Below are 22,718 nucleotides of genomic sequence, written 5' to 3'. Positions count from 1 at the left end.
GCGCCGTTTTCTTTCCCCAAAAACCTATTATTATTATTATTATCATTATTATTATTATTATTATTATTATTATTATTATTATTATTATTATTATTATTATTATTATTATTATTATTATTATTATTATTATTATTATTATTATTATTATTAAGGCCGCTGACTTGACGCGACGTTACAGAATCTTTGCCGATCTCGACCGGAGTGTGACTCCATCGCACAACCAACGGCGAACGTCGGTCCGCTCATCGAGCTTATTATTATTATTATTATTATTAAGGCCGCTGACTTGACGCGACGTTACAGAATCTTTGCCGATCTCGACCAGAGTGTGACTCCATCGCACAACCGACGGCGAACGTCGGTCCGCTCATCGAGCTGCGAGAACATCCTAAGAGAGCGAGGAGTGCGCGTTGCGAAACGCCCTTTCCTCGTTGCTTGCAGAAGCGCGAGCGGATATAGGCGGCATACACAGAGGGCTTGTGTTTGTGTGTTCTTCGAAGGTGCTGCTCTCTTGCGGCAGTGGCGTAGTGGTCGGCTCGGCGGTTATTCCCGCGTGCGCTTCGCCTTCGGGCGGCGCGACTTGCTTTTGACTGCATTTATCCGAAGAAGCCAAAATACGTCGCCGCTGCATAAAAGCGATTGTTGTTGGGAGCCTGCGGAAAAGGTGAGCAACTCCCTCATGCTTAGCTCGTGTTTTAAGCTCACTTATTTTGCGCCAGTCATAACATCGTGTCCCTCCCTGCTTGTCGACTCGCGCCCAAGATGAGCTGGTAGAGCTACCGTTGTACTTTATTCAATGCTTTTTATTTTGATTCTTAGCGCGCTAGCGTTAAAGGCCCCGTGTCGCAGAAAAACCGGTATCGGCGTTGGCTTGGGGTGTAGCCGGAAACTTAGGACTAACCCACCGGTTTGTGAGGTCACAAATACATGACCTCGCGCGGGTAAATCAAACGTCCCTGTGGGATCACATTCTTTCTTCCCGTAGATAGAGTCGTGTACAAAAGATATATTTCAGTTTTTCGAAATTAACTTTTTTTTTACTGCGCTAAAATTTGCGCACGACGTTGATGGAACGACAATTTCGCAATTTTTACACGCTAGCGGGCAATGTTTATCACCATATTAAGCGACAACTTGTTCCCGCAGGAAATTTTTTTAATTATTTTCTCAGCTGCGTGAAGGTATGGGCGATCATGCTTTTTTTATTACAAAATGAGGTAAAATTTCGCGGATGTCTTTTCACAATAGCCTAATGCGACAGTACTTCACACGCAAGCCTTTTCCGGCAATGAGTGCTTGATTCCGCCCACTGAACATGCAGCCCAAGAAGTTGTCAGCGTATGTCTAGTCCATGTTTCTCCACTTCTGGAGCACCTCCTCAACCTTTCTGTTCGGCGCTGCTGGCATTTTTATCCCTCGGACGATGTGCGATGCTTATCCAAATATATTCAATTGAAATAATATCAATAGGCCGGCTTGGCCAGTCCATAAGGTCCACCATCCTCTTCTTCATCCAATTTCTCACAAGCGTAGAAGAATGCTTCTGGTCATAATTCAGTTGAAAAACATATCGAAATCCCAGATACTTGCGTGTCTATGGAAGCATAACCTCGTGAAGAATGCCCTGATCAACCTCTTTGCTCATGGTACCTCCACAACTTCACAAGTGGAGAAGCCCCTTGCCCTTACGTTCTCGCCTCTGCAGTTTAACGTGGGAAATCGACAACGAGGTCCGTATAAATTGCGTTTCGGGTGATGTATAGAACGAATTCCATCATTGCCGCTCGACAAGAACTTCAATCAATTCGTCTAATGAAATCGCACTTTTCCATCCGTCACCTATCCGCATCAGGTGTTCCTCTATCTACATCATCCTGAGAACACATTTCTTTTCACAGATGTGCGGGGTTTGAGCTCGGCTCCTGTAGTTTAGTTCAGCACATTGCACATGACGTCTCGCAGTCCATGTAGCTACTGTATAGACTGATAACTGGGCAAAATCTTCGCAAATGTCAATAACAGTGTGTGTAGAGCTTTTTAGGCACCCGCGAACGTCTTTCTCGACAACTTGATTGGTCGCTCTGTCGTGTCTCCTGCGAAGATCGAAAAGCTAAGCCTACTCTGAACTTATAGCTCTTCGAAACTCGTGAAGGCGTGTACTGCGCTTCTCTGAAATCCAGTGAAAGCTGATGGTATTCTATCCCATAGTTGCGGCCGCGGATAATTGATCTTTGAGCAGGCTTGATGACGTCAAGCAACCTCATACTTCGCCCAATGCTTATAAAAATATGCAGTAATGCAAACAACTACAGAATATGTCACCTGAAAATTACAACCAGTTATTAATAGTTTAGAGCAGATGAAACATGAACGCAATGGAAAGAACCCATGAAATAACCGAAATAGAAAACGAACTGAAGGCAAACAGTTACGCCCCCAACAACTGATGGATGAAAAGGACATTATTTCATCATAATATATATAAATAGAAATGGCAAGTAGGTCTTTTTATACCCAATTATATGCTGAAGTTACACTGAAAAATTGAAAATGTCATATCCTTTTGTTCACTACTGTATATTCTGCTCCCTCAGCACTCGGAACCAGCGCAATGGAACATAGAGTTTCTTACTATTAACTACAAGGAAAGCTGGCGGCGCTGCACCTGAGCAACCATGGGCGCTCAAAGCATCATGGGGCGATGAGCTACTTGGTGTGGAACAGTCGGTTGTTTTCAGAAACACACAGTGGCGTTACTAGGTTGTCCCGTTCCGTCCACGGCGCTGACGACTTTGTCGCAAACGTAGTGCGCGAAAGCCATAGTAGCGAAAACGCAACAGCACACGACGCCAATAAAAGTTTTTTTTTTTTTTGGTTTCCGAAGTGCCATTAAAAAACCTATTAAAGTGTTGAAGCGACAAAATTTTTTTTCAAAAACATATTCCTTTTTAAAAAATGCCTGTTAAGCACAAAATGTTGGCTTTTGTTGTCTGTAATACTTGGCCGCTAGGAGAGCAAGCCATCGCTTATTTTGGGCAAACTTTATATTTGCATGCTTTCCTGTTCGTTTGTTGCAGTTTAGCGACATGATATTGAATGTTAGGGCATTCTTAATTATCTTAATTAATTAATTATTCTTAATTATCTTAATCTTCTTAATTATTCTTAATTATCCTTCTTAATTATTATTAATTACCTTAATTATCTTAATTATTCTTAATTAATTTTTAATTACTTTTGGCCAAAAGTTGTGGTTCTGCAGTCGGTAGCTCTCCGCCCCATGATGCTTAGAACGCCCGTGTTGACTGAGGTGGTCTCTGGAAGCTCCATGCAAACTCCTATAGGCGGCCGCCAGATTTCCCTCTAGTCTATAGTAAGAAGCTCTATGCAGTTGAAGACATAAACTGTCTCTAGCGCACCCGGATTGCTCGCAAACGTCTTAAGGACGTTCATATATACAATGTAAAGTTTTGTGGTGAGAAAAAAATTCGAATCCCCGGCCCCTGGACTACGCGACGGGCGCGCCACAACCACTTTTTTTTTTCAACATGGTATTAATTACAATGATGCGACGCTTTATGTACATTAGCTATGTACAAACATTAGGAAAATGCGGCAAGTTAACACACCTAAGCACGAGAAAAGTCAATGCAGAGCACATAGCTAATACAACATATCCAAGCAGCAAAGAACTACAAAAAAGGCAATGAAGAGCACAGCATTAAGGTTGAGGGCCACTCCGGTTCGAACTCGGTCTGAGCATACGATTCTTCCGGGACGCGAGTTCTAGGAAAAACGTTTATTGCAGCTCCACCTCACTACTCAGTCGCCAGATGTCGTTACCAGAAGAAGGAGCATTTAGGCCTTCAATGCCCTCATACAATGTCAGGCGACCGGACAGCGAAGTGGAGCTACAATAAACGTTTTTCCTCGAACTCGTGTCCCCTGTGGTGTGCTGTAGTGTGTGGTGGTGTATATAGGGCGGTGCAGGGTGTGTAGTGTGTGGTGGTGCGTGGTGTGGTGACATCACACTCGCACATTACACTAAGAACACCTTCTTTATTAACTCTTTGCCAGCCCTATCTTCTTTTTCTGTTCAACCGCATTTCTTTACTACTTAATTTTTCCACTGCGTGGTGCCCATGTTTTAGTCGTTACTGCCCTCTGTCGACTCTTGTTGCACTCATCGCTAAAATTTTTTTCAGACCCATTAGCCGGAGTTGTTTGTCCGTCCTCTGACTTCAGCCGTGTTTGTGCCGTAGCCGCAGCATGACGTACTCCAGCGACGATGACGATGACTTCCCTGGTGAGTGCATCATTAAATTAATCATCGCTTTAGAGGCAACAATAGCAGCAATCAAAAGAACCGCGCTCTGAAAGGAAGCTGCGCATTTAGGTACGGCCAAGCCGCAGACGTTGAGCAGTAAAAACACAGCAACACAATATTTCGTGCTTTGTAATGCTTACCCGCCAGCAGTTTTTTTTTGTACTTTTTATAAAAATGTGGAAATGGCAGGTCGCTCTGCAAAACAATTACCAAACAAGAATCGCCTTTTTTCTCTTTAACTGCAGTTATTTCATTTATTTTCTTAGGGATGATAACGTAGTGTACGCTATTATCCCTGGCCCAGCACTTCCGCCACTGCGCTAGACGTGCCTTCCTTTGTTTGTACTCTACACTCTATACGAAAAGATATATACAGACGTCCACAAACTTGTCCGGAGCGCTCGAACGGGGCACTCTGTTGCGAATTTATGACGATTGTTGCTCCCTAGCGGTCTCGGTAAAGCTTTCTAGACATAAGGAGTTAAGCACGATCCATGGCAATGGACATGAGCGATAAAGTATTCCCCACGTCACTCGCAAAGGACGCAAGTCTTCTCCCCGGTTTGAGCGCTCTGTTAAAGGCAAGTGGGCGACTGTACATGACAGCGACCATATTAAACGCACAACAGCTTTGGAGTTGGATATCACTGGTTTGAGTAGCGCTGGGTGCAATGATACTCAAACGTACTGTTGGAGCTTGGCCTCAAATTTAAGCTGATTCGTGGGCTAGACTAAGGTCCGATACGCGCATGTAATTTTTCCTTTTGTGCAAAACTTCTTTCGCTAAAAACGTGGAGATCATTGTAGTTTTCCCATGCAAACTTTCCGCGCAGAGCTGGAATCAGTAGTACCTGAAATGTTTTGCTGGCCGAAAAGCTTTGGATCCAATTACGATGCTTATATTTTCTTACGGACACGTGATACCAAGGGAAAGCGTTGACTTTATAAAGCACGTGTTTGTGCGCAGGTTGAACACTAAGCTAGATTTTTTATTAATATTCATCTCAAGGCTATAAATTGCACGACCGTCACAATTGCCAGTAAATGCTGAAAATTACTGACAATACAAAGTAATCAGTTTGCCAAAAAATTTTTGGTCGTCTAGCGTCACCTAAATTCATCTAACTGATTATTTAGGACCACTTTAATTGAGGACTACAGAAATATTTTGCGAAACAGTGTTCAAAGATCGCAGAAAGGTTTAACGAACGAGAAGGCTTTAATTTCTTGCTGTTTGACGCACGAGTTCTCTAATTATTTCCCGCTGGCATTGCTTCCTTGCAGACTGCTCGTCTTGTGAGGAACTTGAACGATTCCTCCGCTCTCGTCACGTAAGCAGGAGGGAAAAGTGCTACGTCAGGCGCGCCATTCGTCAAGGATGCCCCTTGCCCCCTGAATACCAAATGTTTTACTGCCGGAACAGGTGAGTAAGCTTCTTTCTTCAAATTTAGATCCCCGCAAGTGAGTTCACTCTCGTGGGTGTCATTGATCGCACAGTGTTTCACATGCGTAGTCACCTTCTCTTAAAGGGTCCCTGAAATAGTGTGCACCAAAAGCAAGAAGAGTGAGACTGATATAGATATTGCACCTCTCATAATTTTCCCGCAAAATTTTTCGATTTACCACATCTGGCACCAGAGATGTCCGCGATTAAAAACGGCCCTCCGCATGTTTCCTCTGACTCATACACGGCGGAGGGCGCCAGAAAAAAAAAGTTATTGGGTCATAATAATAATAATAATAATAATTGGTTCTTGGGGAAAGGAAATGGCGCAGTATCTGTCTCATATATCGTTGGACACCTGAACCGCGCCGTAAGGGAAGGGATAAAGGAGGGAGTGAAAGAAGAAAGGGAGAGAGAGAGGTGCCGTAGTGGAGGGCTCCGGAATAATTTCGACCGCCTGGGGATCTTTAACGTGCACTGACATCGCACAGCACACGGGCGCCTTAGCGTTTTTCCTCCATAAAAACGCAGCCGCCGCGGTCGGGTTCGAGCCCGGGAACTCCGTATCAGTAGCCGAGCGCCCTAACCACTGAGCCACCGCGGCGGGTTGACGGTGAGGGTAAAATATGTGTTCTCAAGAAGAGTGCTTAGAATGTCTATCGACAGTCCACATTATGAGATGACAGTGCGTCAGCAGAGTAGCCCCGTTGCTTCTCTACGCTTCCTTTTCCTGTCGCTTTGCATCTGGTGTGCATAGCAGGAGGTCCTAGATTCATCCCTCCACAAAGCAGTCAAACTTCCACACCACCAAAGGCAAATCACTATCGCAAGCACTTACGAACCGCTCCGGACGCCTTCCAAAGGCAAGCGAGTACGTGCGCCACTAAAATCACTGAACAGTGACTTTAGTGCGCCACGGATTTGTGGCGCCCTCTATGAGCAGCTGCGCGTGGCGTTGACAAACGCCTGCCACGAGTCAAAAGGGATTAGGGCCTCTCACTTGCTGTTTTAGCGCAGCGCCTGAGCCTGGCAGTATAACACTTCGACGAAACGCTGCCGCAATGGCTGAGTGGTGTAAAGCAGCGGCCAGCGAAGATTATCCGTTCGTTCAGTCCCATGTTCAAACCTGCCTCGCGCGTTCTCGTGGCTATAAAATATGGGAGGTTGTTATTTATTAAAATAAGAGTCACAACAATACACACACAGATAGGCACAAAGGCACGCACGCACACGCATAGAGGTTCAGACACAGATGCGCAGAGACAGGTATACACAAGCACACACAAACACAGGCAAGCACACACACACACACAGGCACGCACAGACACAAATCAAACATGAGGCTAATGAAATAAATAAAATAAGTGACGCGGAAATTTCAACTGTCCGGGGTGGCGACCAGCCCACGGTGCCTTGTGCCACTGTGCCACTGCTCACTTGCCCACCGGGCTGCTATGGTAGGTGTTGTCATGTCCTCGTTTCACTTTTGCATGATTAAACGCACTCACCAACAACCACCTTAACCTAGTGGAGCAGCGCAACACCGAAACACATCATGCTAGCGAACATACCCGCATTTGGTCTAATTGCCCAAATCGAATGACATTTTTTTCTTTCTTAGTTTAGCTGCATTTTTTTTTCAGTAACGCTCCCTCCCTCCCCCCTGCCCCCTCTCCTCTCTCCGCCGTCATTTCCAGCCCCTCCCGAACGAATTTTCCGGTTACGCTATTACACAACAGTGTCGAACAACCTGCCCTACGCGCTCTGCGACAAACCGTATATCGGCAAGGCATGATGAAAACGGCAAGCCCATTTTTGCTCCCATGTGCGTATATTCTCGGCTGTTTCGGCACTTTGCTCCGTCAGAGGCCGTTGTACGGCCTGTTTTTCGACACCGTTGTGACAGATTTGGCCGGGTGCATGTTAAAGAACCTGAGGTTGTCAAACTCAATACGAAGCTTTTAAAATGAGCATATGACCCTACTATTTTAATACCCCTCCAAGAAAGCAAAGCTCAGAAGCAATATTTTACGTATGGCGAATGGAGTTCAGTGAGTCTGGTCGATATTTGGCACAAATTTCTACGTTACAACTAAGCGCAATGTGTAATAAAATAGGGATGAAATTTGAAGGTGGAATTGGCCCATACATTCATTTCACTTGATTGGTGTCTCACCCGCTCTCCTTATTTATTTTTCTATGCAATATTATGCTTAAACCGGCAAATGACGCCAGATGGAAAGGGCAAATCTACCCAAACGTGCTTTTCCTCTCTTTCAGGACACCTCTGCAAGCTTGTTTGTTTCCTCCACCACAAGCTGGGTACATTCCACCGCCACTAGTTGCGGGCCTTCAAGGAACCTCTCAAATGGATGCGGTGTTGCTTCTAGTGTCTTGGCGTAAGAGAATGTCTTAATACAAAACATGTCTGTGAAAATTGTTCAGGCGTGGGTGATGGGTAGCTATACCATAAAAGTTAACTTCTAGCGTTTTACAAAAACGCGATGGAAACAGAACACATGTACCCGTTGCGGGGGCTCAGTGGTTACAGCGTTCGGCTGCTGATCCGGAGTTCCCGGGTTCGAACCCGACCGCGGCGGCTGCGTTTTTATGGAGGCAAAACGCTAAGGCGCCCGTGTGCTGTGCGATGTCGGTGCACGTTAAAGATCCCCAGGTGGACGAAATTATTCCGGAGCCCTCCACTACGGCACCTATTTCTTCATTTCTTCTTTCACTCCCTCCTTTATCCCTTCCCATACGGCGCGGTTCAGGTGTCCAACGATATATGAGACAGATACTGCGCCATTTCCTTTCCCCAAAAACCAATTATTATTATTATTATAAAAGAACACATGTAGAAGAGAGACGCTACATTTGTTTGGTCCCGTCGGTCCCTTTGACCTTCGTGTTCTTCTAAACCGCTGTAGATGTTGACGCGCGAAACCAGTTCCCAAAAGCCCAAGTTGCCGCCTTAATGCATTGAATGTCATTCTATTTTGGTGCGCTGAAGAAAAAAAGCGTTGTTCTGAGCGTTAGTACGTTATTATGTTGGCACCGGCAAATACACGAAGCCCTTCGACGATTAGAGCCACATATTTGCTGAAATCATGAACGCGCTTCGCGCATTGATTCTAACGTTTGCCTGCACCATAGGTACTATCCTAATTACGAAACAATTAGCGCCACTGGAACCGGTGCGTGCAGATTTCCCGTGACTGAAGAGAGTCTGCCTCTCCCAGAATCCGAGCGAAGAGTTCAGAAGTGGCTTAAAATATTTTTTTCTTGACAACAGGATTTAATACGACTAGCTAATTAAAGTAGACGATGCACTTCGTCGGAAGTTTTTCATTAGTATTATTACTGACAAGTATAGGAGCTATACACCTCAGCTAAGGAAGGAAGAAGCGTTACATGGAACGCTGGGTACATCGATGGGGAAATTTTCAGTTCAAGACCTTCTCGATCAGACCCTTCTCTATCACAGCTATAGTCAACTTCAGTTTTTCCTAAGAGTTTCCTGAGGGCCATTTTTCCGAGCGGAAAACAGTTACCAAAAGCACATTATTGCGTGCGGTTCACTTGCAAAGACATAAATGCGCCGATGCCTCAATTGCAGTTGCTGAATCCTCGCATCGAGGAAGTGGTCGTCATGACCGCGATGACATCGATGACATCGAGTATAATGCGTCAAGGCAGAGCATGCACGACGATTCTTTGCACTTCGGTTCTACCAGTGACTCAAGGTGTGTTACTGTCATTAAACCATCACTGTATTAGAATTGCACGTGCTTTATAACTTCCATTGACTCTAGCGTCAATTTATATGTGGTCCTCGTTTTTACTTTCCGGTCACCACAAAGGCGACGATGAAAAAAGCCTCTACCTACGAACTAACCAATAACTGAACAAATATGCCATGTACTCAGATCACTGCCTCGAGCGAACGGTAGAGCGAATGACGTCATGCTCATTTTAATTGATGACATAGTTTTGTGGTCGCCGTCGGACTCCAACTAACACCGCTAAACCGGCCAACCTTACCTTTATACAGCTAGCACTGCAAGCGTTATCCAAAAAACATTATTCGACAGTGGTGGCTCAATGGGTTTGGCGTTCGGCAGCTGATCAAGGATTCGATCCCTTCAACGTCGGCTGTATTTCGATGGCGGCTAAATACAAAAACACCGGTGTGCTGCACGATATCAACGCACATTAGATAACCCAGGTGGTCAGAAGTAATGCGTAGTTGTCCACTACGGCGTCCTTCGTACCCCAAGTATCGCTTCAGAACGTTAAAGCTCACTCTGTACAATTTCAAGATTGTTTGATGCTTTCTACACATACTTTAACGAACCCCTCAATTCGCCTATTCATGTCGAAGCAATAATTGCATATTAGACTATTTTTTGCGCGGTCTGGGTTCACGCGGCTGCCAACCGGGATCCCAGTACGCTGAAGTAAGATAACTCCCACTGTACGAAAAAGTCTTAATTATAGTTAATTTCTCCCGTTCCAATCTTTCACGTTTGCTCATAGGATTCATTCCGAGGCCTACAGACACGGCATCTAATAGGGCACAGTACGATTAGATATCGTAGGAGCATGGTAACGTTCCGTTCTCACTGGTCAGAGCCCCAGCACCACCATTTGGCGATTAACTGATGTTAGAGCGATTACGTCATCTATTTTTCACCTCCGACAGACATGCTAGCACCACTAATGCCCTACTACAGTACAGAGTCTGCTAAAGCTTCCTGAAAGTGCTGCTCCTGTATTTAAAGGAACGTATTTTTTTTCCCTTCCTTATGAAATACATAAAAAATCGCAGATGAAGACGGCGGACATGCCAGCCTCAAATTAGAGACTAGTTACTCCCTAAACGGACAGAACGAAGTATAAACCTATTTCTGTTCATTGTACCGATTCCTGCAAGTAGCTCCAATTTCTTAACAGAGTACTGTGTTTCCGCATTAGCAACCTTACCTCATTGAACACGAGATAGGAGCTACCCAACCGTACTTTTTCGTGACTTCAGGACAAGGACTACCCCAAGGCGATCATATGACGAACTGCAGAGCCGCCGTGCCCTTCGAGAAGAATGGCGTCATCGAAATGGTAGTATGTTTTTTTTTTCTGTAGCGTATTTAATTGTTTGCGCAAATATAGATAGGAAACAGATCTCCCGCTTCACTGGGCTACAGCATTGCCAGGATACTTATCAACAGCAAAAATGAAAGCAATGGCCAACTCAGAAGTCAAGGAAGAGGTGAAGGTACCATATTGATGAACAGTGTATAAACCTAAGAACTAACTTTCCTACCCCCTCCCGTACACAGACGCACGCCCACCACAAACAAAAGGAAGCTTCTGCCCTACTAGTTACACCTGAAGAGCGTGCAATTGTTTTCTGGGAAGCTGAACTGTGTTGGCTGCTCTCCATTTGTCTCGGCACAGTGAACGCAGCTAACCGGTGGTCTAACCCAACGAGTGAAAATAGATTCGAATAAGGGCGAAGTTGCAATAGTGAGTACGAAGGTACGGTGAAGCATATATCTCAAAGTTGCAATAGTGAGTTTGAGATATCTGCTTCACCGTACCTCCGTCACCTGGGGCTGTGCAGGACAGATGTAAGCGCTGCACTGCTAGGAATAACTAGCACTCGGCATAGAGGGCTTGTTGCTACAGCTTTCATGAATGCAGCTTTGTCAAGAGTGTCACTGGCATCGAGAATAGGACATACGGAGGTTCGAAGAAACTTCATTTACAATCAGACTAGCAAGGGCCCAAGGGTGCAGTAGACTCTGGAGTACTTTCTTTTCCTAGTCACAAAGAGCTTGGAACAAGCCTTTAAACGTACGCAGAGGACAGCACAAATCAAAATTTTTGTTCTTACTAAAAATTGATTCTGTGGCCCTTCCTGGCATGATAACTTTTGTCCCGCAGCAAGAAGTTTATTTATTGCCGAGAAAATTGTACTTCAAAGTTTTCCCGCCACTCGATTCAAACTCGCGACGTCCATGCCGGAAAGGACTCCGTGATCCCCGTTTTGAGTAAATGGCGGCGTTGTCTGGCCTTAGGGACCAGCACCCAAAAACCTGTCTCAACCGTGGTCTCGACACATCGAAGTTTGGTTTCCTTGATTTTTCAGTGTGCTAGCACTAAGGGTTCTACTCGAAAAAAAAAACACTGTCTGTTTGTCTGAAAGCAGCTGGACACGAATAAATAAATAGACGCGACTGCGACACGCCTGTATTTAGAAACCGCGACGGCGCAAACAAATCAGATCAGCATATACGGCTACGTAGACACAAACTGAGATGATGATAATAATTGTCGCCGTCGGGCACCTAATTCAGGAAAATCGATTACGTTTAATAAAATCAGTAACTCAGTAAAATCGACAGTTGCGTTTTGTAGAATTCTCCTAGCACGCGTTTGTTCCGAGATATTCGCTTCCAAATTTACAGCTCGATCCTCGTAATTGTGCATGCAAGGCGGTCCACATCGGCGCGATGCCCCTACCGGTGTGACGCCGCGTCTCGTCTGACAACGGTGTAGAGCCACCAGTGAAGCTGATAGCTGCTTCCCTTTCACTTTCGGCTAACTGAATGGAACAAAAAGCCGATCCAAAAGCTGCGTCACAATAGGCAGGAGTTTCTAGTCCACCGCCACCGCACTGCATGTGTAATTGGCGGAAATCAGTGAAAAGTTTGGGGGCGAACATCTTGGAACACGCGTGCTCTACAATTCTACCAAATGGAGTCACCTAAAAATGCGACCTTCTCTATGTTCCTGATGCAGACCCCCTCTGGGAGCACTGGTTCAAAATTTTATTTGCACATCCTGGGTAATTAGTTTCCTGACGGTAACAAGTATAATCTCACATTGTATCCTCCTGGCCGCATAAATTAATCGAGAGGTGTTTTTCATACCCCACACAGTGCCTAATTTTAAGAAATCTATGAAGCTTAACTTTGAACACTCTGTATTTAGCTTCCATTCTTGCAGCAGTGGTGGTGGCGTTGGCGTTGGTGTTTATGTGCAGGCGGGATTAGCCTTGCAGTCTGTCTGTCGGCAATCGTCTTTATTTTTACAAGATGTGGCACCCTCTGGCGCGGCGTGGTTCCACGAGGAGCCAGCTGCGCCCGCGCAAGTAGCAAGTGTGGGCTTTACAGCTGCCGCCATCTCTCGCATGCGCATGTCACTAACATGAACTGCGCATGCGCAGTACGCGCTGGCGGTTTTCGTTTTCAACCAGTGGAGCTCATATTTCGGCAAAACCGCGAGTGTTCACTCAGGCTCACTCACTAAAGTTTACTAAACCTACGGGCTCATTTAAACTCACACTCACCGCGGCCCGGGCTCACTCGAACTCAAACTCATTTAGACTCACAACTCACTTAGGCTCACTCAGACTACACCAGTCATCCGGTATCAACCACCCACAGCGACTCACGTCTCACTCAGACTCACGACTCATCTAGGCTCACTCACTCATTTCAACTGAGTACTCATTTGGACTCACTCATTTCGACTCACTACTCATCTGGGCTCATTTCGACTCACGACTCATTTAAGTTCACTCATTTTGACGCTTGACTCATCTGGGTTCACTCATTCGGGCTCACACGCACATTTAAACTCACGACTCACCTAGAATCAGGAACCTATAAGCTAGCACATCGGGAAGCTGAATCGTTTTTACGCCGAACGGCCCTGGTTACTGCCCTAAAGTGCCAAAAATGATGTTAAAAGCGTGGTAGTTGGATGAGCTCTTAACTGCAGCTAGCCTGTAGCCACGCCTAGCTGAGAGGCCTAGAGGCCTGTAGCTGCCGCTTGCGGGACGTGAAGATCTAAGGCTGCTGCGTGTGTTCTGCAACCAATAAAAAAAATTGGCGGTGGTTTAACTTTGGTTAAACCTGGACTGACGCGATAGCTATAGATGGCCGAGTGGAACTTGCTCAGTAGAATTGCAAAGCCAGTCTTTCGCCGCTCCGCTTCGCTGGGCGTTCCTTCATCTTCGTCCCACTTGGCACGGCTTATGGGCACAGCTGTGGCAGCTCGGTTTCGCCGGCGCGCCGCGCCGCCGGCAGCAACAGCTGCTCCGCACCACGGGGCTGGTCACGTGATCAACCACGTGATCAGCCACGGCGCCGCGCCGCCGGCAGTTGCTCCGCACCACGTGACAAACCACGTGACAGCGTGGCGGTAGCGCCGCCACGCTGAAGGCTCGAAATGCTGCCGTAATGTAGCTATCGCCACAAAACAGCAAATGACCAACTAGAGCAACCGCGATACAGCAAGCCACACCTAAAATACAAAGAGACCAAGTGCGGCGACTAATCAACTTTTATTCTCTTTTACAAATGTTCTAGACTACAGCAGCCACAAAAATTGCATACCACGCAACAAATAAATTGATCCACATCATCACTCGACCAAAAGTGCATTCGCTTTACGAGTGCGCAGGAAACACGCATTTATGAACGTTACAAACTCATGCCAATTCGGCATCATGGATTCATACCGAGTCCCACATAACCTGAGTAGCTTTGGGACGTTAAACCCTCAAATACCCATAAACCCAAACTTGGGATCATGGGATTCTTCACCCTCACATCATGGATTTATTTGATTTGATAAGCCCACACTACCGGGCTGAGCACGACTCAGATCGCGATCTGAATATGAGCCCACTCTCACCGCGACTCAGGTCATGATCTTATTGTGAGTCCATACTCACGACTCAAATCGTGGTCTGAATATGAGTCTGAACTCGCTCATAACTCAGATTATGATCTGAAAGTGAGTCCGGGCTCTCTCACAACATAGATCATGATCTGAACGTGAATATAAACTCACTCACGACTCAGATCACGATCTGAAATGAGCTTGACTGAGCCCGATCTATTCGACTCATGAGTGAGTCTGGCGTCCTATGATGAAGCTGGAAGAGGAAACGCGCATGCGCAGAGCGGCCTCATAAAAAAAGGCGGATTGCTACGCCTGTGCGACTTTACGCAATGAAAAGTTTCTCCTCCCACTGTCTCATAAGGTCAGCATCCACCGAAATCTTAAAAAAAGTATGCTTCCCCGCTGTTAGCTGCTCATTTCACGATCCTTAAAGAAACAACGAAGACAATCAGAAGCTGGCCTTTATCGGTAGGGGTCCGTGTTTTAGAAAAAGAAACACATACAGACACGCCGAAAACGAAGCTTTTTTATGTAAAAGAAGGCCAAGAAACGAAATACAGGTGTCGCCATCACCGTCCGATTTCGCAAGTAAAATGGATGCGTCGACACTTTTTTTTTGGTGCGAATTCCGGATGCTGCGCTCAATCGCCATTCCCTTCAAAACAGCTGCAGCCTGTCCTTTTCGGTAAGGAGTCACGAGTTCGAATCGACTGACGGGAAGATTCTGAATCCGATTTTGTCGACGATAAATGCATCTTGTGCTCCCGGACAAATATCAACATAGCCAAAAAGAGAATCAGCTTTTGCTATAATATTGTGATGGACTTCTCCTAAGTGTCCCTTTAACCGTGTACGGAGCGCCTTCATGTCCGAATATTTTTCGATGTTGTGCCAGGAGTACCGCTTTATGGTGCCTCAATGCCAGCGCCGCCATTCAGGGTGGAGACAACTTAAGCGACGCCGCCATATTGAATCACAACAGGCCTCTCCCATGTACAGCGAAATGCTCGACTGTTAGCCCAGTGTAGCTCTCGCTGCAAAAGGCCGTTCAAATTAAAGCACTTTGAAGCACGCCGAGAGCATGAATGGCGCCGTTACAAGCGCTAGCGCCGCTGATCCCATGTGATTCAATATGGCGGTGCCGCTGAAGTTGTCTCCACCCCGGCGCTGGCTTTGAGGCACCCTAGTTCCGCTTAACTATACAGCGCCCTCGTAGAGCGCCTTCATGTTCTAATATTCTTCAGTGTTGTGCCAGGAGTTCCGCTTAACAGTACAGCGCCCTCGTGGAGTGCCTTCATGTTCGAATATTCTTCAGTGTTGTGCAAAGAGTTCCGCTTAACCGTAGAGCACCCTCGTGGAGCGCCTTCATCGAATATTCTTCAGTGTTGTGCCAGGAGTTCCGCTTAACCGTACAGCGCCCTCGTGGCGCGCCTTCATGTTCGAATATTCTTCAGTGTTGTGCCAGTAGTTCCGCTTAACTGTACAGCGCCCTCGTGGAGCGCCTTCATGTTCTAATATTCCTGCATGTGCTGCCAGGAGCTGTGCCTAAGCGTTAAAAAAACGATGGAGCTGTGAGTCGGTACTCTGCGCTCATACCACGAAATTTTGCGGACATTTAATGCCGCAAATCTGGAAATGAGTTTAATGCAACACAAGTGCTCAGTAATGCACAAAAGTTGTAGCCGCTCTTACTGGCGAATCAAGGCAGCTGCCACCCGTCGCGGTGACTCTGTGGCTTTGGCTTTAAGCTACTTATCTCAAGACCGCGAGCTCAATCCCGGCCGCAACTGGCGTATTTAGACGGATTATAGAAATAAAAAAAACGCCTATGTGCTGTGCGATGTCAACGCACGTTATAGAACCCGATGTGATCTAAATTATTCCGACGCCATCTTCTACGGCGTCCCTCATGAACTGGGTCGCTTCGGGGCGTTAAAACCGCATTCCAACCACAATCCATGACAGCTGCCAGAAAGCGGTGCGTGTGAGCCCGGTTACCGATATCGTTCCTTCCTCAGTCCTGGTTATCGTTCTAGTGTATTAATTAAAATGCCGGCAAGAACGCTAATATAAAATTAACTTGAACAAACCTCTACGCCGGTAACAAGAATGAAATGATTACTGTTCTACGCCTGAGGTTTACTTGCGCTGAACCTCAGGATTCTCGCACAACGATTCCGCCATGTTTTTATATCAGCGTATATAATATGCGGAACGCTTTAACAAATGCAGCAACACATTCGCTGAACCTATGAGCGCGCTTCGGGCACTTTTTGCCTCTAACAATTGCCGAAACCACGCGTACCATCTTATTACGGTTGGCAATTAGCGTCACTAGAACGGGCACGTGCTGAGAACCTCGAAGAGCGTACAGAATACCTCTTACAGAATTGTGCCGAAAAGTTCACAAGTTGCTTTAGTAGGTCAACGAGTCAACTTAATGGATAAATAAGGAAATTACCAACAGGCATGAATCTCTGTGAGTTATGGCCAGTTTAGTTCAATTTAGTTCAATTTCGCCCAGACTCCTTAGTGTTGGGTCTGTTTTACCAACCAGATAATTACAAAGGCACATTAGCGTCTACAAGTCGATTGCGAAAATGTAACGACTTCGATTCCTGAATTACAGCTGTTCCGCATCGCGGCACTGAAGGCGCCATCGCTAGGACCAGCTGGGAATGCGAATGCGATGGCTTCGGTGTGCTCTGCACTGCTTGTTCTGTTGCCTCAAGTCGGAGCATGGATGACGATTTTTGGCACTACGGTTCTCTCAACGACGCAAGGTGCGCGCGTTTGTCACTAAATCATTTCTCTATCAAGATTGCGTGTGGCTCATAATTTGTATTTGTTACCACTCCATTTAAGTAATATAGCTTTATTTTTGTAGCTTTAATTTTTAGCACAAGGTGACAGTGACTAAAACTTGTGCCTCTGAAGGGACCAGAACTAAATTAAAAGTGTTGTCAGGAGTGCGCAGCGTAATCTGACTACAGTCATGCACGTCACTGAAAGCAGTTTTAATTTTTACCGGGAACACAGAGACACTAGAGAATGTTAAAAAGCTTAAACTTTTGCGCAAGTTATAATGATAGATGTATGAATATTTTTCTGCTTGATTGTTTCACCCTTGGCATTGTGTCAGCGTATACTTTGGACCCTTTTCAATCATGTTATTAATCTTTTGGTTTCACCGTATCTGTGGGGCGGCTAGAGCACAGCCAACAAACAAAGGCTCTTTATTCGTTGTTTTAGGCTGAGCTCTTCTCCGAGGCCGCCATCCACTCGTCCCCAAGTCCGGGGTACGTATCATGAGGTGCGATCTGAAGGCGAAGACGCACGTAGGCGTCAAATAGGTTTGATCTTCCTTTTCCTTTTTTTAGCGGTGGTCCTTTTCAAAGCTGTAGTATTTTTCGAGGAAATTAAGTGGCGCAGTAACTGTTTCGCTTCTAGGTGGACACCTGAACCGCGTCGTAAGGGAAGGGATAAAGGAGGAACTGAAAAAAAGGAGGCGGCGTAGTTGAGGGCTCCGGAATAATTTCATCTAAATGTGTATCTTTAAAGTGCACCGACATCGCACAGCTCACGGGAGCCTTTTGCCTTCTGCCTCCATGGTACCAAACCTAGTCTGACTTATTGTATGCCTTCCCTTACGGCGCGGTTCAGGTGTCCAACGATATATGAGACAGATACTGCGCCATTTCCTTTCCCCAAAAAACAATTATTATTATTATTATTATTATTATTATTATTATTATTATTATTATTATTATTATTAGTATTATTATTATTATTATCATTATTATTATTATTATTATTATTATTATTATTATTATTATTATTATTATTATTATTATTATTATTATTATTATTATTATTATTATTATTGCATGCTCTTAGTATCACGGTATCGGTGCCAAATCATAGCAGTAGCTAAGCGCATAGTATCTGTAGTCCTCTCCTTTTGGAGCGTAGTGCTTCGGCCAAAGACGTATATACGCACGCACGTCGTAAACGTGCTGTGTTGTTCACCTATAAATTGTGCCCGCTAACACGCTGCGAGTTTGTGAGAACTGCAGATACCTGCTTTTGAATGAATCTGTATTCACACAACCGTGTCGCTTTGGCACTGGAACTGTAGGGCCCTCCTACATTAAGCAGATGGGTGCCCATTGCATGAGTGAGCTTGCATTCTTCTACGGACATCGTGTTATCTGTTCAGTGATCCAACGAGTGATATGCATGCAGCGCCTTGTTACCATTCTATTGTGGTTCGGTCAAGAAAGACCTAAGTTAATTTTGATGATGAGGGGGGGGGGGGGGGGGTGAACGACCGACGTTGGTATTCGACAGATCGGTGGTGTTGGTCTTGAACTCTTCTGATGGTTCGGTGATCCGGCGACACGTTGCGGAAAAGTCTGGACAACTTCTTCAGGACTTTATTGCACGGGCGCTGACAGGCGACCTGCCCTCCGATCTCTCGCGTTCGCGCCAAAAACTCCCCTTAAATCCCTTCGCCCAGCATTCTGGGGACTCTTTTTGCAACCAATAGGAAATGTGCTTCTCAGAGCTAATCAGGAGAATTTCGTTCAAACAGAAGGAGGCAATACCATGCCGGTGCATGCTCACGTTGTTGTTGTCTCGTGGGTACCGCGCGAATTCCACGAATATGTGTCGCATTTCCGCTTGGTTACAGCACCCAGACACAAAATCACTAAAAACGCCAGCGGAAGCTCAGGGAAACCGAACACCTAGTCCGAACCGCGCGCACTGCCCTGGTCGCGCTCCCCCCTTCTGCTGCACGCTCCGAGGCATCCGGCCCGTCCCCCGGTCCGCCGTTGAAAGCAATAAATTTACACGCGACCCCCTCTCGAAACCCCAGGGGTCCGCGCGACGGCCGCGCCTTGCGGCCCGAGCGCGACCTTACAAGGGCGGGCCTCCTCACTGCCGGTTAACCGCCGGTCGCCGCCATCTGCCGCGTTTGTCTCGGCGGCGCCGGGAAGGCGGCTTCTCGAGGAGCCCCGACAAAAAAACTAACTCATACAAAACCAAGGGGGCCAAGCCCGGTACCGACTTCGGGGTGCACGCGTGATCGGTCCCTGAACAACAGCTCGGCATCTTAACTACCTATATGTTAGCTATGAACGCCTTTCTCACCGTTTTGTAATCCGCCGTTTGCTTTCCGTGTCGTCCGTCAGTAAAACCAGACTGCGTTTTACTGACTACATCCGTATGACCATGCGTTAAACGCACTGTGTGAGAGCACGACTACAAAACATTCTGGCGCTGCCGTTGACGTGACGTAGTGTGTAGGATCCCGTGACGCTGCTTCGCCGCAGTGGCATACCGCACTGCTGCGATAGCGAGCTTAGATGTGGGATATTGCTTTTATCTTGCTTTGTATGTAGACGTTTGTTGCTTACGTATGCTTATTGATGTAATTATTCATGCTCATTGTTATGTTGCCTTCTGTGGGCTTGTTTAGTACCATACGAGATGAACTTGATGATGGTTGTGGATTTTTATGGAGCAAAAAGCGCCATGGCAAACATGTTTTCGTCTTCTCAAGGTCGGGTCAAAGACTCATTTCCCAATCATTTCACCCTGAATAAGCCGAGCACGAGTCCAGTGCAAAGCTTGTACCCAAATTGTATCGCCGATGGGTACTACGAATCTAACCCCGCACCTCCCGCATGCGAGGCGGATGGTCAAACCACTAGGCCACTGCTTCGGTGAAAGGAACAACCACCGAGTATAAATTCCTATCGTTTCTGATTAGGTTGCACCGTTCGATAACGTTAATTATGAGGGGTTAGCCCCAGGGAGGTCGTATTCATACAGAAGTTATCACGGAACCTGCTAAATTCCGGTTAACCATTGTGTTAGCACGGTATTCCGAATAAGCAATGCACAGTTGACACCCTTGTCAGCTGTACTTGCGCAGTGATTTTTAGAAGCCTTTTTGATTTCTGCTGCTTATCTGAGCATTGATTGCATGAAACCATACATCGAGTAGCCCAACATCTTTGTGGTAATTGGTGATGCGTTCATTAGGGTGTTTATTCCCATTAAGTATGGTCGCCCAACATTTACACTCGAATGAGAGAGATACTGGCACTCTGTCGCCCAAGGACATGGAATCTATAAAAAAAAGAGATATCGTTCGAAAGGCTTGCATAGGAATACTATGGACTTTACTCGTGCGGCTTTGCAAAGTGGATAGTGCAGGGCTTTTATTATTACCGATTCATTCAAGAAATTTGCTGCGAGTATCTCAAGTAATTTCGTCATTTCCTGTGCCTTCGTTTCACCGACATCGATCACTCGTCCGTATCTTTTTATTTTTTCATTTTTTATTTTTTCAGAAGGACCAGTTGGAGGCATCGTGCAAGCTGGATGCGGTGCCCAAGGAGATCTAGCATCCAGGCTGCGGGAGCTCGAGGCCATCTACAACTGCGCCATCTGCTTCGAAAACCGGCGAAATGTGATCTTCACGTGCGGCCACGGTGCCTGCGCCACCTGCGCTAGGAACCTCATGGCCTGCCACATATGTCGTCAGACTATCACCCAGAGTATCAACGTGTACTAGGCCAGAAACAAGGGGCTATGGTTCGTAGGCATGCCATGGCTTACCAGCATTCATATCTTAAAGGTTTACAGTTAGCTGTTGCCGCCCTTGACTGGATAGGAAACCGCGGCTACTGACGTTTTCCGATGCAATCAAGAAATAACAGGCCCCCTAGCTGTCCCATTAAGTTTGCCACTTCGCATGCTATTAAGAATGGAAGGGAATTTTTTTTTCAGATTCTTTTTGCATGACAGAGACTTCTTGCCGCAATAAAAATGTCACTGCACTGCGACCAATCAAGTGCTTTCTCGTCTTCCGACATCACTGTTGATTCTGAAATCACGAGAACCAGAATCGAAATGACAACGAGATCCTTAGTGGCGAAGGTAACAAATTGGCCCCGAACGTCGCACTCTTCATTAACGGGTCCCTGCAACGGTGTGTACCCCGAGTAAGATATGATAATTGCTGATAGGTATCAGACTGTCCACCAGCAGAAATTGACCTAGGTTATGTAGTACCGAAGATATCTGGAGTGAAAACGACCCCCTCAGTTTTCTCTCCCAAATCGTACACTGGAGAGAGCCAGCAAAAGAAAAAAAAATGATGGTCAATTATAGTAGTTAGGGAAAAAATGCGAATTAGGTGCGCATGCAGTGCGGTTTTCACTTCGCTTCCGGTGTTCAGATCCAGTGTTGACGCATGGCAGTTGTTCAAATAGCGATAATGGGTTAATCAACAAACAAAAACAAAAACCATCTTTTTCGCTCTCAAAAGGTAAGGTAATAAACATGACTCGTACAATTTGCTTCAATTCTGGCCCCGTTGAAATTGTGAGTGCGTTTAAAACACTTTCAGTGAGTTTCACAAGCAAGCGGCTTTGGGACGCACATATAAGCCATGTTGGCTTCAGTGCTTCCCGCGTCACTTTCCTGTTGTACCGTTATCGTCATATACTCCCAGTTGAAGTTAAACTACTGCTATTAAATCTCTGTTCATGTCCAACTTACATTACTGCCAACTCATGTGTGACACGTCCACGTCTACTAACATTAGGATACCTCACCGTTTGCAAAGAAAAGCTCTTCGACTAGTATTTAATCGTCCCTTGGACTACCCTTCAAAAGAGCTCTTTGATACGGCTAATGTAATAAACAGTCATCATGTTTTCAACTTTCGCCTTGCTCAATGATGCAAACAAGACATCAAACATAACATTCATTCTTTATCTAATCTGGTGGAACTTGTGACCGTTGTACCAATGTATTCATTGCGTCGGACTAGTCTGTACATTATACATTCCCCACGAATTATCTACGGCGCGCAGATGCTGCGATACCGCCTCCTGTTACACTTGAGTAGCGTAGCTGATAGCGGTTTTGAAATCGCCTCCTTGTCTAAAGCCGATTTACTGAATTTCTTCAAAGGCTAACTATACCCTCTTTGTTCCGTTCCTAGTGCATTGTTAAATCAAATGATCCCTTGCGTATCATGTCTTTGTTGGTTAGCATATAGGTGTAGCAGACACTGCGCGCACGTGTTTGTTCTACAGCTTCAAATCTGCAGTGTAATACGTACACTGCGAAATTTTGTTTGCTCTATGCCCCAGCCTTTTATTAGCTCATGCGACCAGTTAATGTCTGTAATTGTTATTAATTGCCACCAATTGGTCGTGTTGATCTCCGTGA

General features: G+C 45.9%; 2 protein-coding genes across 2 annotated transcripts in view; one reads left to right on the top strand and one right to left on the bottom strand.

Annotated features, from left to right (window-relative positions):
* The window catches only part of LOC144121041 (B-cell lymphoma 3 protein-like), a 111,630-nt gene that overhangs the window by 53,751 nt on the left and 35,161 nt on the right, over positions 1-22,718 (bottom strand). The gene's annotated exons all lie outside the window — the stretch shown is intronic.
* Positions 461-21,051, top strand: LOC144118309 (uncharacterized). Its single transcript, XM_077651276.1, has 9 exons — positions 461-664; positions 4,263-4,306; positions 5,612-5,750; positions 8,052-8,170; positions 9,388-9,514; positions 10,807-10,886; positions 17,095-17,248; positions 17,718-17,818; positions 20,828-21,051. The coding sequence occupies exons 2-9, from the start codon at positions 4,270-4,272 to the stop codon at positions 21,049-21,051; spliced, it is 981 nt and encodes a 326-aa protein (XP_077507402.1). The 5' UTR covers positions 461-664; positions 4,263-4,269.

Source organism: Amblyomma americanum, chromosome 2, assembly GCF_052857255.1.
Source record: "Amblyomma americanum isolate KBUSLIRL-KWMA chromosome 2, ASM5285725v1, whole genome shotgun sequence".
Lineage (NCBI taxonomy): Eukaryota > Metazoa > Arthropoda > Arachnida > Ixodida > Ixodidae > Amblyomma > Amblyomma americanum.
Note: the sequence above shows the minus strand (reverse complement) of the source record. Positions and strands in the feature narration are given on the sequence as shown.

Excerpts from the sequence above, each read along its gene's own strand:
- LOC144118309 (XM_077651276.1), top strand. The coding sequence starts at position 4,270 with ATGACGTACTCCAGCGACGATGACGATGACTTCCCTG. Across the intron at positions 8,171-9,387 it reads GTTGCTTCTAGTGTCTTGGC|TTGCTGAATCCTCGCATCGA; the intron begins GTAAGAGAATGT and ends CCTCAATTGCAG. Across the intron at positions 10,887-17,094 it reads AGAATGGCGTCATCGAAATG|CTGTTCCGCATCGCGGCACT; the intron begins GTAGTATGTTTT and ends CCTGAATTACAG.